This window comes from Mastigoproctus giganteus, chromosome 12, assembly GCF_048544385.1.
Source record: "Mastigoproctus giganteus isolate SK-2022 chromosome 12, ASM4854438v1, whole genome shotgun sequence".
Taxonomy (NCBI): Eukaryota; Metazoa; Arthropoda; class Arachnida; order Uropygi; family Thelyphonidae; genus Mastigoproctus; species Mastigoproctus giganteus.
Window position 1 is genome coordinate 156,950,739 of NC_143586.1, and position 15,177 is coordinate 156,965,915.

Consider the following 15,177-nt stretch of genomic DNA (forward strand, 5'->3'; position numbering starts at 1 on the left):
GTGATGAGTAATTACAGACCAGTGAATTTAACTTTGCTTCTAGGGAAAATAATGGAGTTGCAGGTTAAACATGCATTCCAGGATCATCTAGACAAGACTGCAGCAATAATTCAGACACAGCACAGGTTTGTTAAGGGAAAGTCTTGTCTGACAAATTTGATTGGATACAAAAAATAATTTTGATCATATACTTGGGCTTCAGGAAAGCTTTTGACACTGTTTCTCATGGAAGAGTACTGTACAAATTGGAGCAGTACTGTATTAAGGGTAAGTTGCTACAATGGATAAAAGAGTGGTTGAGTGAGAGAAGAGAGTGGCAATCACTCAATGGACACTGCTCTTCATGGAGTCTCCCAGGGTTCATTGTTGGGCCCACTGTTTTGTATATTTATTAATGATATTGATGAAGGTATATCAAGCTTAATGTCAAAGTTTGTAGATGATACAAAGGTTGGCAGGATTGTTAATGACAGTAATGGCAGTGTCCTACTGCAACAGTATCCAGAAAATTTGGGCAGGTGGGCTGAGAAGTGGCAACTGAAATTTAACATTGACAAATGCAAAGTACTGCATATGGGTAGAAGTAACCACAGAGAAACATACCAACTGTGTGGTACTACACTTAGGGTTGTAGAAAATTAAAGAGACCTGGAAGTAATAGTGCTGTGAGATATGAAGTTTTCTGGTCAATACAGACAATCTTCCAGAGCAGGTTATAGGGTATTCTCGATGATATACAGGAATTTTGCTAGTAGGGAAAAGGAGGTGATTATCCCTTTGTATAAGGAAAGATTCAGGTCACGGCTTGAGTACTGTATACAGGTCTGGAGGTTAGTAAGGATGTAGGGTTGCTTGAGTGAGTACAGAGAAAGGAAACAAGAATTGTGAGGGGAACAAAAGGTTGGTGTCACCAAGAAAGGCTTAAGTTCTGCAAATTGCATCATTTGGAGACTAGGCACCTACAAGGTGATCTGATTGAGGTGTGTAAGGCCTTGAATGGGTTGAGCAGGCTCAATGCTGATGGGATTCTTCCTCTTGCTCAGATTACAAACCTAAGGGAGCATAAACTGAAATTGAGAAAAGGAAATTGTAGAATAGATGTGGAAATTTACCTTTAGCCAGTGGATAGTTAATTGCTGGAACAAACTTCCATTTGTTATTGTGGAAGTTGATAGCTTAAATATATTTAAGGAGGAACTGGATTAACGTTTAAAAGGAATGTTTTTTGTTTTTTGGGGGGCTGATGCTACATACGCTTGCTTTCTTGCATCACATGCCTCGATTACTACTACCTTAGGTGCCTTTCTTATGCTTTACTTCAACAATTTCTCCTCTACTTTGCTTTCAGGTATTACAAAATCAATTTATTCCCTATTAGAGTTTAACAAGCTTTTGACATGCACTTCCCTACAGAACTCTACATGTGTGAATGTAGAGGCAAAATACATTCAGTTTGTCAGCTACCTGAGCAGAATTATCAACAATTGAACCATCAATATCAAGTTTCCAGCTAGTTTGGCAATATATAAATATACAACTACAATTTTAAAAATACTACAATATTAATTAACCCATAATCAACACAGAAGAAAATATTCAAAGATTATACTTCCCCATTCCTGTTTATAAATTCCAACTCAAATTCTGTGATATTTGTGGTGATAATGGCCATATGTAAGTTAATATATCACTTTTGAAATATCTGCATAATTACAAAAATAAATTTGAATAACACAGTTAAAGCTATTCCTTTACTTAGATTTAAGTAATGGAAGAGCTTTTGTTTAAATACTATTGTTTTAAAACTAATGCTCACCCTTTAGGTGGATCCAATTCAATGGCCTTTGGATGATCTATTTGTTTGTCAATTAAAGTCTGACATATTGATCCATCCGTTCTACAGACTATCAGTTGTTGCAATTTGGAATCACTGATGTATAAATTGTGAGCAAGCCAATCAACTGAGACATCCTCTACCATTTGTAATCCTAAAGAAAGAAAAAATATAAATTTCATTGCAATCTTCATAGTGTAATAAATGTGAATGATTACACAAACAGACAAATATAAGCTTTGTAATAATAATACTATATTATAAAACGTTCTCTTGCAACAGCATTTTTTAAAGAAATAGATCTTTAATTTCTTATTTATTTTATTTCTAAAATTTATTTTCTTTATTTACAAGTTTAATCATATGTACAAAAGGTCTATATTTGAATAATTAATTAAATCCATATTGCAATTTTTTTAATAGCTTTCTGAACAGTCAGAGACAATAAAAAAACAATTGCAGAAGCATATTGTAAAAAAATAAGCTTTATCAAGAAGTAGGATATTTGAATGGTATTTCAAAAATAGACAATATCAAGCTGTGGAAAACACAGCACATCACAATGTGACAAATTTGCTACTCTCCCCCATACATGATTTGAAGATACAACCTCTCAAAGTTTGAATATCATATGGCAGTTGATAAGCTATCATATCTGATATTTTAAATATAAAAATATTATGCAACTTCTCTGTTCAAGTTTTCAACAGCACACTGGATGGAAACAAGAGCTGAGCTTTCCAAAGAAAATGGCTGAAATTTGAAATCAATTTTTGTTCAACAGCCCAGGAGTACACTCACAAAGAAAGGGACAAAGTTAAAAGCTCAATATTATTATTATTAGTAGTAGTAGTAATAATAATAGTAGTAGTAGTAGCAGTATAGTAACAACTGATGCAAGAAAGCAAGCTTATAATACCATCAGCAAAAAAGCCTACACTTCCTATTTCACCTATCCATCCCTTCTAACAGTTTATCTAGTTCATTCTTGAATTTATTCAAATTACCCATCTCTACAACACCAAATGAGTTTGTTCCAACTACCCTCTGATAGCAAATTTCCATACATCCAAACTACAACTATCATTCTGCTATTTGAATTTATGCTCCCTCATGTGTGTGATCCATGCAAAAGGAAGGATTCCATCAGCATTCAGCTTAACCAATCCAATCCATTTATGGATAAAAGGATGGTTGAGTGGGAGAAGAGTGGTAATCAATGGACACTGCTCTTTGGGGACTAATGTTATTAGTGAAGTTCCTCAGGGTTGGGTCCATTGTTGTTTTCTGTATTTATTAATAATATTGATGATGGTATGTCAGGCTTAATGTCCAAGTTTGCAGATGATACGAAGGTTGGCAGGGTTGTTAATGACACTAATGATGGTACACTGCTGCAACAGGATCTAGAAAAGTTGAGCAGATGGGCTGAGAGGTGGCAACTGAAGTTTAACATTGACAAATGTAGAGTACAGCATATGGGAAGCAGTAATGCCAAAGTAATGCATCAACTGTGTGGTACTACACTGACAGTGGTAGAGTGAAAAGGACCTTGGGGTAATTGTGCAGGCAGATATGAAGTTTTCTGATCAGTGCAGACAGCTGCAAGAGTAGCTCATGGTGTCTTGTCAAAGATTCAGGAATTTTTCTAGCAGGGATGAGGTGATTACCCCCTTGTATAAGGCAACGGTCAGACCATACCTTGAGTACTGTATACAGGTCTGGAGGCCTCATTTTAGAAAGGATGTAGAACTGCTGGAGGGAGTGCAGAGAAGGGCCACAAGATTAGTGAATGGAAAAAAGGGTTGCTCTTACAAAGAAAGGCTTAAGTTTTGCAAATTAGTGTCTGGAAACTCAGCATCTGCAAGGTGATCTGATTAAGGTGTATAAAGCCTTGAATGGTTTGAGCATGCTCAATGCTGATGGGATTTTTCCTCTTGCTCAGAATAATTGCCTGAGAGGGCATAAATTCAAATTGAGGAAAGACAGTTGTAGGATAGATGTGCAGAAATTTTGCCTTTAGCCAGCATGTGGTTGATTGCTGGAACAAACTTCCATTTGTTGTTGTAGAAGTTTAGCTTAAATAGATTCAAGGCAGAGCTAGACAAACATTTGGAGCAAGTGGATGGGTGAAATTGGGTTTTTTTTGGTTGATGCAATATAAACTTGCTTTCTTGTATTATGTGCCTTTTCTAATGCTAATGCCTTAAACACTTCAGTCAGATCTCCTTACAAGTGTCTAGTCTCTAAATGCTAGAACTAGCAAATCTGAAGCCTTTTCTGGCTAAGAGCACCCTTCTGCTCCACTTAATCTTGTGGTCTTCTTTGTACCCATTCCAACAGCTCCACATCTTTCCTAAAATGAGACTTCTAGACCTGTATGTGACCTTAATGAGACCTCAATATATTTCCTAACAATTGCTTTATGCAATGGGATAATTACCTCCTTATCCCTGATGGCAAAATTCCTGTATATCATTGAGAAAACCCCAGAAGCTGTCCTGGCAGTTTGTCTACATTGCTCAGAGAACATCTGACTGCACAATTACCCTGGGGTCTTTCATTCTCCACTGCCATGAGTGTGGTATCACACAGTTGTCACATTAATCTGAGATTACTGCTCCCCGTAGACATATCTTGCATTTGTATCCTCTTATGAAATTTGTGGCAGTAAGTTCAGTGACAACTCTGTTATATCTTCCAACAATGAGGACACCCAACTTGTGTGTAAAACAGTTCTAAGTACAATTAGAAAATTTTGCAGTGATCAAAAATTTTTAAACAATGGCCCAGGGGGAGATACTCCACATAGAGGAACAAAAGTCTAGAGCTAAATGTCCTCTTATGCATTTGGTAAAAATTTGACAGTGTTCAGTTTATCCAAGGCCAGATTTACTGAGGTGCAATGGCAACTGATCCAGGACTCAAGGTTCTGGAACATTGGAATTGTTATTGAGCCAGAGTCCTTATATTATATTGGTTATTTAAAAATAAGTGCATCAGGGATCCCATACTAATTAAATCTGGTATTTAAATTTTCTATTTCTTTGCTATTTGCAAGCATTGGACTAAAGAAAAATTTCCTTGAAACAAAACCATAACACATGTAGAAGGAGGAAGGAAGCAAAGCAAGTTTGAAGCACTCCCAATGCTATGTATAACAGCTCTGATAAAAATTAATCACACACTGTTTGCGAATTTTTTTTTTTTTTTTTTTTTTTTTAATCACAAAGTGACAGTGCCAGTTTAGTCTAGTTTTAAATGCTCAAGTCACGAAAAGGAGGACAAGAATTAAAAGCTAGGTATCTTTTATACTACTGCTTTTTATGCAATTAGGGTTTTATGTTCACGTACCATGTGTGTATGCATGTTTTACAGCAAGCTTGAGGGGATGTTCCACATAAATGAAAAAAGTTAATTTGGCGCAATTTTTATTATTTTATCACTGCATCATTTTGTAGTATTCTAAAAAAATTTATTATGAAACACATAATTATAAGATAGGATTTCTACTAGAAAATTTTCTTGCACACACTGATGCAGGAATCAAACAAGAGTAGTGAGAGAGTCTAGAAATTAGGCATCAACTCAGCATTCTAATGGGCGTCAGAGCTTGAGTTGTAGGATAGATGCTCTCTAAGAAATTAATGAGGGGGCCTGTCACGCTCTCAGCTGCCCAACTCAACGCAAGAGCTCGCTCTTTTTTTTTTTTAGGAACATTAGCTACTAAGGCCATATTGCTCCAGGGATATTCCGTGATCATTCCCTGACCTTTTGCATCCTGTGTATTTGGTGGTGATGGGCTCGAACCTCTGTCTAATCAAGAAGCATGTGCTATGCACTGCTGCTCCTACCCACTGGCTATGGAGGCACCAAGAGCTCACTCTTGGGCATCAAGGCAACACAGCAGCAATATCCAAGGCAGAATGTGCTGGTCCAAAGGAACTAGTCATTGTTGGTGACTATTGTCAGGGAGACAGAATATATTGTGTAAAAAGGTTAGATGGAATAGGAAAAGGGTATGTCTGCAGGTGCAAAAGTTGACGTGAAGCATATATCATCTTTTAAGGGCACAAAGGGTGATGTGATATTGTTGTAAATGTTGGCACCAGTGACATTAACAGTAGAAGATCTGTAGATTTACTTAAGTACAGATCAAAGTCGCAAAAAAGTCGTGAGTTAGGACTAAATTTGAAAGTGTCTGCAATTCTAACCAGACATAATAGGAGGGAGTACATGATGAGAGCCTTGTCAATCAATTCAGCCCTGGAGGGAATGTGCAAGGGATAGCATTTTTTTCAAAAAACTTCTTTTCCTTTACCATCAGGGGTAAAGGAAAGGGTTTTTGCTTCTGTAAAGGTGATTACAGTGGTCTCAGACAATTTTTGTAACATCATCAGTTGATCACATCTGTACAGTGGGATCAACTGATGTTACCAACAGCAAATAAGTGGGAAGCATTCAAGGAATTAAGCTTAGTCTGTGCTTCTTAACAAGAGAGACTACTTCTACAGGGATCGGATACACTTAAATAGAAAGGGTGCAAGAATATCTGCTGATGCTATCGAGGCAGTGTTAGGTGGGTTGGAAAACTGTTAGCTTTGGGGGGATTCACAGACTAAAGGGTTAAAAGTAGCCGCAGGTAGATGTGATTCTTGCACTACTTCAATTAGAAGTAGCAGTAGCCTAGAGCGAGGGGTGCTGGGGGTTTCAGGGACTGATGGCAGTCATTGTGAAACAGATGGGTCCATGGGATGTGTTAGGATAACTAAAAATAAGAATAGGTGCATGTATAACAATGCTAGAAGTATAGTTAATAAATTTGATGAATTTAAAGTGTTGGTCAAGACATCAAAGGCGGATATTGTTGTGATATTAGAGACGTGGTGTCACACAGATATTAGGAATGCAGAATTGGAATTTGAGGAATACAATGTGTACAGAAAGGATAGACAGGATAGGAAGGGAGGTGTTATGCTGTTAATTAATAAAAACAAAATAAAAAGAAGTGCATCCAGTTGATATAGATGAACAGTGCACTGTTGAGTCAGTTTGGTGTGACATAAGCACTGTGAAAGCAAAAAAAAAAATAGGAATGTGTTATAGGCCTAATGATTTGAATGAGTACAATGAACAATTGTACAGAGAAATAGAGTGGGCTAGTAAATCAGAATGTCTTATTAATAGGGGATTTTAACTTCCCAGATATTGACTGCAACTTGTGGGTTGGTCACACTCACAACACTAGTAAGACTTGTGGATTTATTAGATTTCTGCAGAAGCATGTTCAAGAGGCAACCAGAGAGGGTAATACTCTTGATCTGGTTATCAGCAGTGATCATTCATGTATTAAGAATTTGCAGATAGAGGAACCACTAGGTGGCAGTGATCACATTGTACTGGTGTGGGATTTACTTAAAGATATAATTACCATCAAGGGTAAAGGAAAGGGTTTTTGTTTCTGTAAAGGTGATTACAGTGGTCTGACAATTTTTAATTTCTGTACAGTGGGATCAACTGATGTTACCAACAGGAAATTAAGTGGGAAGCATTCAAGGAATTAGTAGTAGAAGCTACTAAAAGTTTCTTACTTATTAAGAAATATTGTTCAAGTTTTAGGCCTAAATGGTTGTCAAATGAACTAATGAGACTCGTGATGGAGAAGAAAGTGCATTGGATGCATATAAATTATCAGGCAACACAGACGCCTATGGCAGATATAAGCTAGTCTGTAATCAGATCAAAGGAGGTTAGGCAGGCGAAGGCAGATTATGAGAAGTCTTTGACAAAGGTTGCTAAGAAACACAGAAACCTTTGCCAAAGGTTGCTGTTTTTTTTACTTATATAAACTCTAAAAGGAAGGGGATGAATCTGATTGGTCCACTTGATATCGATGGTTCAACTGATGATGATCCTGCTCAGATAGTAAACAAACTGAATGAGTATTTTGCATCTACATTCACACATGAGGAGTTATTAAGGATTGAAAATGTCAGAAGGTTATCAAATTGTAGCAGGGTGCTTAATGATTTTGTAATAACTGAGTGCAAAGTGGAGGAGAAATTGAAGTTAAACATATGGCACCTGGAGTGGATGGAATCTATCCAGTTATATTAAAGGAGGCGGCAAAGGAAGTAAGCAATCCCTTAGCCATAATTATGAGCATCCTTGGACTCATGGGAGGTCCCCACGGACTGGAGATGTGCAAATGTATCCCCAATTCACAAAGGGGGATTGAAGGGTGACACGAGTAATTACAGACCAGTTAGTTTAACTTCTGTTCCGGGTAAAATAATGGAGTCACTGGTTAAAGATGTATTGCAGGATCATCTAGACAAGACTGCAGCAATAATTCAGACAGCATGGATTTGTTAAGGGAAAGTCTTGTCTGACAAATTTGACTGGATATTATAATGTGGTTACAAAGGAAATGGATGCAAAAAATAATTTTGATATCATATACAGGTAGCGTTGGAACCTGCGGGGTTCTGGATTAGTGAGTTTGCCGGATCACTGGTGGTTATATTACACATACAGTTTACCCAACAGCTAACCACTTCATCCTACCTTGACTGCCAAGTTGGTTTAAGAAAATTTCCAGGAGCCAAAAAATATTTAGTAAATAATTTTATTAGTAATTCTAAAATAAATATTGTAATGTCAGTGTTGTCATTTGTTTGTTTAAAAATATCAAAAAAAAAGGGGTTTTTTGTGTCATACATATGTGGCTGATGTCACCCAGTGGGTTACTTTATTTCTTAAGCCATGTTGGTCACATACATGTGACACTATTACGGCACACATATGAAGGTCGTTTGTGATTAATTTATTGCATGCATGCATGGTGAGCACTGCAATAAAACTAATTGCAATAAAATAAACTAAAATGTCTCAATAAGTGTCAGTATTGTTTGTGAAAACAAGTTCGTTAGTGCACTATTATCCATCATATTGTGTTTTTTTCTGCATATTTGTACAAATGTGATGTAAAAAAAACTAAAAAGGAATGGCTAAAAGAAAATTATTAAAATAAGAGGAACTGAGAGAAATTGCTGGAATTTACAACTAAGCAGAGTTGACCTCACAGACACCACTATCAAGTTTTTTCAGAAGTTAGACTTTATCCATTACAGACAATGTACAGTGTTCGTGCTTTACACCACAAGGAGCACAATGGCTAGGACTAAATGTGAGCAGGTTATAATAATAAATGCACAAAAACAAGTAGGAATAGCTTACCAGTGCTTACGAGTTCACAACGACAGCCGATGCCTCAACCAAAGCCACCAAAACAGTAGTGGCAGGTCGGTGCGCCAACCGGGGAAATTTGAAATTACGTTTGCAGAAATTATATCCGAATTAGTGGTGGAACCAGATTAGTGATGGCCGACCTGTACTTGGATTTCAGGAAAGCTTTTGACACTGTTGCACATGGAAGACTCCTGTACAAGTTGAAGCAGAATAGTATTAAGAGTAAGTTGCTACAATGGATAAAAGGATGGTTGAGTGGGAGAAGACAGAGGGTGGTAATCCATGGGTGCTTCATGGACTAATGTTATTAGTGGAGTACCACAGAGTTCGGTCCACTGTTTTGTATATTTATGATATTGATGAAGGTATATTGGGCTTAGTGTTGAAGTTTGCAGATGATACAAAGGTTGGCAGGGTTGTTAATGACAGTAATGGCAGTGTGCTACTGCAACAGGATCTAGATAATTTGGGCAGATGGGCTAAGAAGTGACAACTGAAGTTTAACCTTGACAAATGCAAAGTACTGCATATGGGTAGAAGTAACCCCCAGAGAAACATACCAATTGTGTGGTACTAACACTTAAGGTGGTAGAAAATGAAAGACCTGGGAATAATTGTACAGTCAGATATGAAGTTTTCTGAGCAATGCAAACAGGTTGCCAGGGCAGGTCATGGGGGTTTTGTCAATGATATACAGGAATTTTGCTAGCAGGGAAAAGGAGGTGATTGTTCTTCTGTGTATAAGGCAATGGTCAGTCCACGCCTTGAGTACTGCGTACTGGTCTGGAGGTGTCATTTTAGGAAGGATGTAGATTTGTTTGAGCGTGTACAGAGAAGGACAAGATTGGTGAGGGGAATGAAGGGATCTTCTTACCAAGACAAGCTTAAGTTCTGCAAATTGCAGCGGCTGAAGACTAGGCACCTGCAAGGTGATCTGATTGAATTCTTCCAATTGTTCAGATTACGAACCTAAAGGGGGCATAAATTCAAATTGAGGAAAGACAGATGTAGAATAGATGTACAGAAATTTGCCTTTAGCCAGCGTGTTAATTGCTGGAACAAACTTTCATCTGTCGTTGTGGAAGTTGATATGTTAAATAAATTTAAGGAGGAACTGGACAAACATTTAGAGGGAATTGTGTAAATTTTTTTTTTTTTTTTTTGGCTGATGCTGCATAAGCTCATACATTTGCTTTCTTACATCACATGCCACTATTATTATTAGTAACTGTACAGCTGTTATCTCACCAATTATCAGGATTATTCCCCACTCCTTTAATCAGTATACAAGGACTGATTTATATGTATAATGTTGCATTCATAAAAATGACATGGGAATTCTGGTATTTCAAAAGGAATTCAAAGAAAAGATACATTATGGAGACCTGTGAAGGCAGTGGTAAAACTACCACTATACTGCCAGATCTGTGACCATATGGGCAACCCAAAGGGTCAGAACCCAGATGGTTGGTTTAGCATGGTTGTTATAAAGAGCACAAACAAGGACCATTCAAGAATCTCTTGCACTCAGACCTGTAATTTGTATTTTCTACATATTGAGAAGGCTAGTATACCTCATTTTGTCCAATGGTATAGGCTGTGGGCTGCTAAATAGTCTGTATGAAAAAGAATTAACATAAGGAATAGACTATGTATATAAAGTGCTTAGCATCATAATACAAAGCCATTTCTGAATAAACAGAAAATTTTTAAGTTGGCATCGTTTTAGGTTATATCTCATATTGTGAATACCTTCACAATGAGTTGCCATGATATTGCACTACTTCGAATAAGTAACGCTTCACCTAAGGAGAAGACTAGTGTTACTTATTCTCAGATAGGTACCACCACCCAGACAGCACTGTTTCAGGGCTATTTGGCCCTTCGTCAGTGAGTGGGTAGGTACCCAAGTGATGCAATGATGGCAAAAACAGTTATGAAGTATAACTCCACAATATGAGAGATGCCTGATGGTGTATGATGTATTTAGACTAAGGCGCATTTAGGGCTAGAGCCTCAAGCTGCGAACAAATTTAGACTATGTATATAAAGTGCTTAGCATCATAATACACAGCCATTTCTGAATAAACAGAAAATGGCAACTCGTTGTGAAGGTATTCACAATATGAGATATAACCTAAAACGATGCCAACTTAAAAATTTTCTGTTTATTCAGAAATAAACAGAAAAAAAGATATTCTGGCTTATGTTACCCATAAATGGGTAACATAAGCCAGAATATCACCAGTGGATCGACACTGACAGAATCCATACTGACGTTTGTTGATCAGACGGAAGGTTTCTAGGTAGTTTAAGAGTTGGTGGTTAATTGATTTCTCCATTACTTTAGAAAGAGTAGAAGTAATTGCAATGGGACGATAATTGGATGGGAGGGATTTGTCACCATTTTTAGGAACTGGCTGGATATCAGCAAATTTCCAAGCAGAAGGAAAAACACCTTTGGAATAAGAAAGTGAAAAAAGGCGGCAAAGAATAGGAGTAAGTTCAGGAGCACAGGTTCAGAGAACAAGTGGAGAAATACCATCAGGACCTAGAGCTTTCTTAGCATCAAGATCTTTTTGATATCCTCTTGACAGAAGACCACAGGAGGCATTGAATGGGGAGTGTTGGGAATGGTGGGAGGTGTAAGATCATTAATAAATGAGCTGGAAGAAAAATGGGATGCTAGAAGGTCAGCTTTATCCTTGGCTGAAGTGACAACAGAACCATGGACAGAGTGGTTTGGACAGAGGTGGGAGCAGAGATGGGCAAAAGTTGCAGCCAATAGCTTTGGCAAGAGACCAGAATGCTCAGTTACCATTAGAGCAAGAAGCAAGTTTTCTACTCTTAGCCTGTTCAAACTCTAGTTTGGACTGATTAATAACTGCTTTACAATTGTTGCGAGCTTTGCTGTAGGCAGAAAATGAAACTGAAGAATTAGAAACAAGCCAATTACAATATGCAACATTCTTCTCTTGGACAGGCTTAGCATATTTATTGGAAAACCAAGGTTTAGATAAAGGATGAGATTTTAAAGTGGAGTGTGGGATAAAGGATTCCATTCCTGCAAGAATAATTTCACTGATAAGATCTGAGCAAACGTTGACATCAGAAGTTTTGAAACAGTAATCCGACTAAGGAAAAGAAGTCTTGCAGGTCATTCCATTTTGCATTCTTGTAATGCCAAACAACGAGGTTGGGAATAGCCATGAGATAAAGGTTCCATTGGAGAAGAGACAATCACCAAGTTGTGATCTGAAGTGCCTAGAGGACCTCTCACTTCAACTGTGTACTTAGAAGGGTTTTTTGTGAGAAAAAGATCAAGCGTATTGGCTGTATGATTAGGATTTTCCGGTATTTTTGTAGGTAAATGAACAATCTGTGCTAGGTCATTAGTAATTGCAAAAGCCTCAGCATCTCAACCTGATGGGTCAGTGTGACTAGAAAACGGAAGCCAGCTGGAGTTGTGAACATTAAAATCACCAAGGAAAATTACCTCACTCTTAGGAAAGTTGGACTGGAGAAAGTCAAGTTGCAAAGAGAGGAAGTAAAAGGGCTCCAAGTGATTAGTGGAGTTGGGAGAATGGAAGAGACAACAGATGAATTTGACACAATGAGGTAGAGAGATTTTAAGCCAGAGAAGATCAAAGAGAGGAGATTCCAAATTGCCAAGTCTCTGACAGGGAATATCAGAACAGACATATGCACAAGTACCACCTTTGTGGTGAAAGGAATCGTACAGCAAATAATTTGGGCATCTGAGATGAGCAGTAGTTAAACAGATAACTGAGATTCTGTCAGAAAAAGTACATGGGGTTCGGCAGACTGCAAGTGGAAATGGACATCGTTGAGATTAGAATTGAGACCTCTTATATTTGTGAAATGAATTAAGTTCTTGGGAGGTTTAGATCTTTTTGCAGATAAGCTTGCTCTATTAGTTTGACAATTCATGGTGTATTCAATAGTAAGAAAAGGTAGGTGGGACATGCTGTATGAAGTAATGAAATTTTTGGATATGGCATTCATGTGGTAAGAATATACCCAGATCCTTGACATAACGTGGCCTCGACAATGCTCCCTGCATACACACTACTCGGACTCCCTCCAGTCACTATCTGGCAGAGTAGAGATAGCAAGATTATACACTAGCTGATCCAGAAGCCTCCTAGAGAGTTACCAATAGGTTTGGTCCAGTGTACTAACTAGCGGCCGGCCTGCGAACACCGTTTTAGAGCTGTACCCTCGAAATGTAAGGAATATTGGATCTCGCCACGACGTACATCATAACCTCAAAAGTCATCAATCATACTGCATGATGGAAGAGATAGGGAAGGGTTGACTGGAACTTAGCTCTAGAGACTAAACATGGGTTCCACCACTTCAAGCCTCCAATAAGCAGAGTGGTGGTATTTCACTGGTTGATGAGTCATCTACCATCTAGTACTGCCTGGTAACAGAGGGGCGGTGTTCCTCCATGTGGTGTCAGCACCACACCTCAACCCCTGCTTATGTTGGTTCACACCTGGGTGGTCACCCACCATGTACTTGTGCATGGAGGTTATACCCAGGATTACTAACAGTCCCACCATCGTGAAGGTGCAAGCAGAGGATTTGGCTGTCACAGACCATCTGGACTTTGCCAAAATGGGTCCACTTGACTTGAGTGTCACCCAAATATCAATTCCATCATTTAGACTCCCAGGTAGCAAGTACAGCTTGTCTGGCATATCTGAGGGAATGTCTGTGACAACCTCAAGGACCAAATTACTTCCATTGCTGTCTCCCTTAATATAATGGGATTGATCCCATCCACCCCAGTTACCTTTCTCACATTTAACTTCTGCAAATTCTCTTCCACTTTCCTTTCAGTTATTACAAAATCGTTTAGCTCCCTGTTAAAGTTTGATAAACTTCTGACATCCATTCCCCTAAAGAACTCATGTGTGAATGTAGATGCAAAATACTTATTCAATTTGACAGCAACCTGAGCAGAATTATTGACAGTTCAACCATCAGTATTGAGTAGACAATGTGATTCATTCCTTTCCTTCTAGAGTTTACATAAGTAAAGAAAGTCTTGGCTGTTTTTCCTTGCACTCATTGCTAAAGCTTTCTCAGTCTTCCTTGGCTTGCCTAACTTCCTTTGTCACTTGATTATAAACTAGTTAATATTTAGTACAGGCTTTTATATCATCTGATAATTTATATGCATCCCATGCATTTTTCTTCTCTGCCACATGTCTCATTAGTTCATCTGACATCCATTTAGGTCTAAGCTTTGAATGGTATTTCTTATTTGGTATGAAAAGCCTAGTAGCTTCTATGATTAATTCCTTGAACACTTCCTAATTTAGGCCTGACACAGCAGAGTAACTGCAGTAACACATGCTCTTTGAGTAGACTAGGGTTCAAGCCTGTGACTGCTAAATACAATTAACATTTGTATTGATTGATTTATTGTAAACTCTGGTGGCTGTGCCAGAGTATAAACAAGACTTTTTTTTTTAGAATTTGCTGATGGTAACTTCAGCAGTTGGTCCCACTGTATGGAATTTAAAAACTGTCTGAGACAATTGTAGTTACCTTACCTTTACAAAATCAAAAACCCTCGTTTTACCCATGATGGTATTTACATCTTCGAGTAAATCCTAAATCAGTACATACAGATCACTGCCATCTAATGGTTTTCCTATCTGCAGGTTTATTAATGCACAGATAATCACTGCTGATATTCAGATCTAAAGTATTACTCCCTTTTGTTGCCTCTCTAACATGCTGCTGTAGAAAACAGTCATCCAAGAAATACATAAGTCTTGCTAGTACGTGAGTGACCAATCCACAAGTTCCAGTCAATATCTAGAAGGTTAAAATCTCCCATTATAAGACCCTGATTTACTGACTCTCTGTACTGTTTATTGTATTCATCACGGTCATTAAGTCTACAACACATTCCTACTCTCATTGTTGCTTTCTCAATGTTTATGTTGCACCAAACTGACTCAACACTGTACTGGCCACATATCAACTATGTACTTCCTTAGATTTTATGTGCATTTTAATTAAGAGCGTAATAACCCCCTCCTGTTCTGTCT

The 15,177-nt window shown here is 37.9% G+C and overlaps 1 protein-coding gene across 1 annotated transcript in view; it reads right to left on the reverse strand.

The window, feature by feature from the left end:
* The window catches only part of LOC150077534 (low-density lipoprotein receptor-related protein 2-like), a 496,886-nt gene that overhangs the window by 407,252 nt on the left and 74,457 nt on the right, over window positions 1-15,177 (reverse strand). Inside the window, exon 9 of the mRNA XM_090385933.1 lies at window positions 1,817-1,988. Coding sequence (XP_090242059.1) covers window positions 1,817-1,988 — 172 coding nt within the window. The remainder of the gene's footprint in view (window positions 1-1,816; window positions 1,989-15,177) is intronic.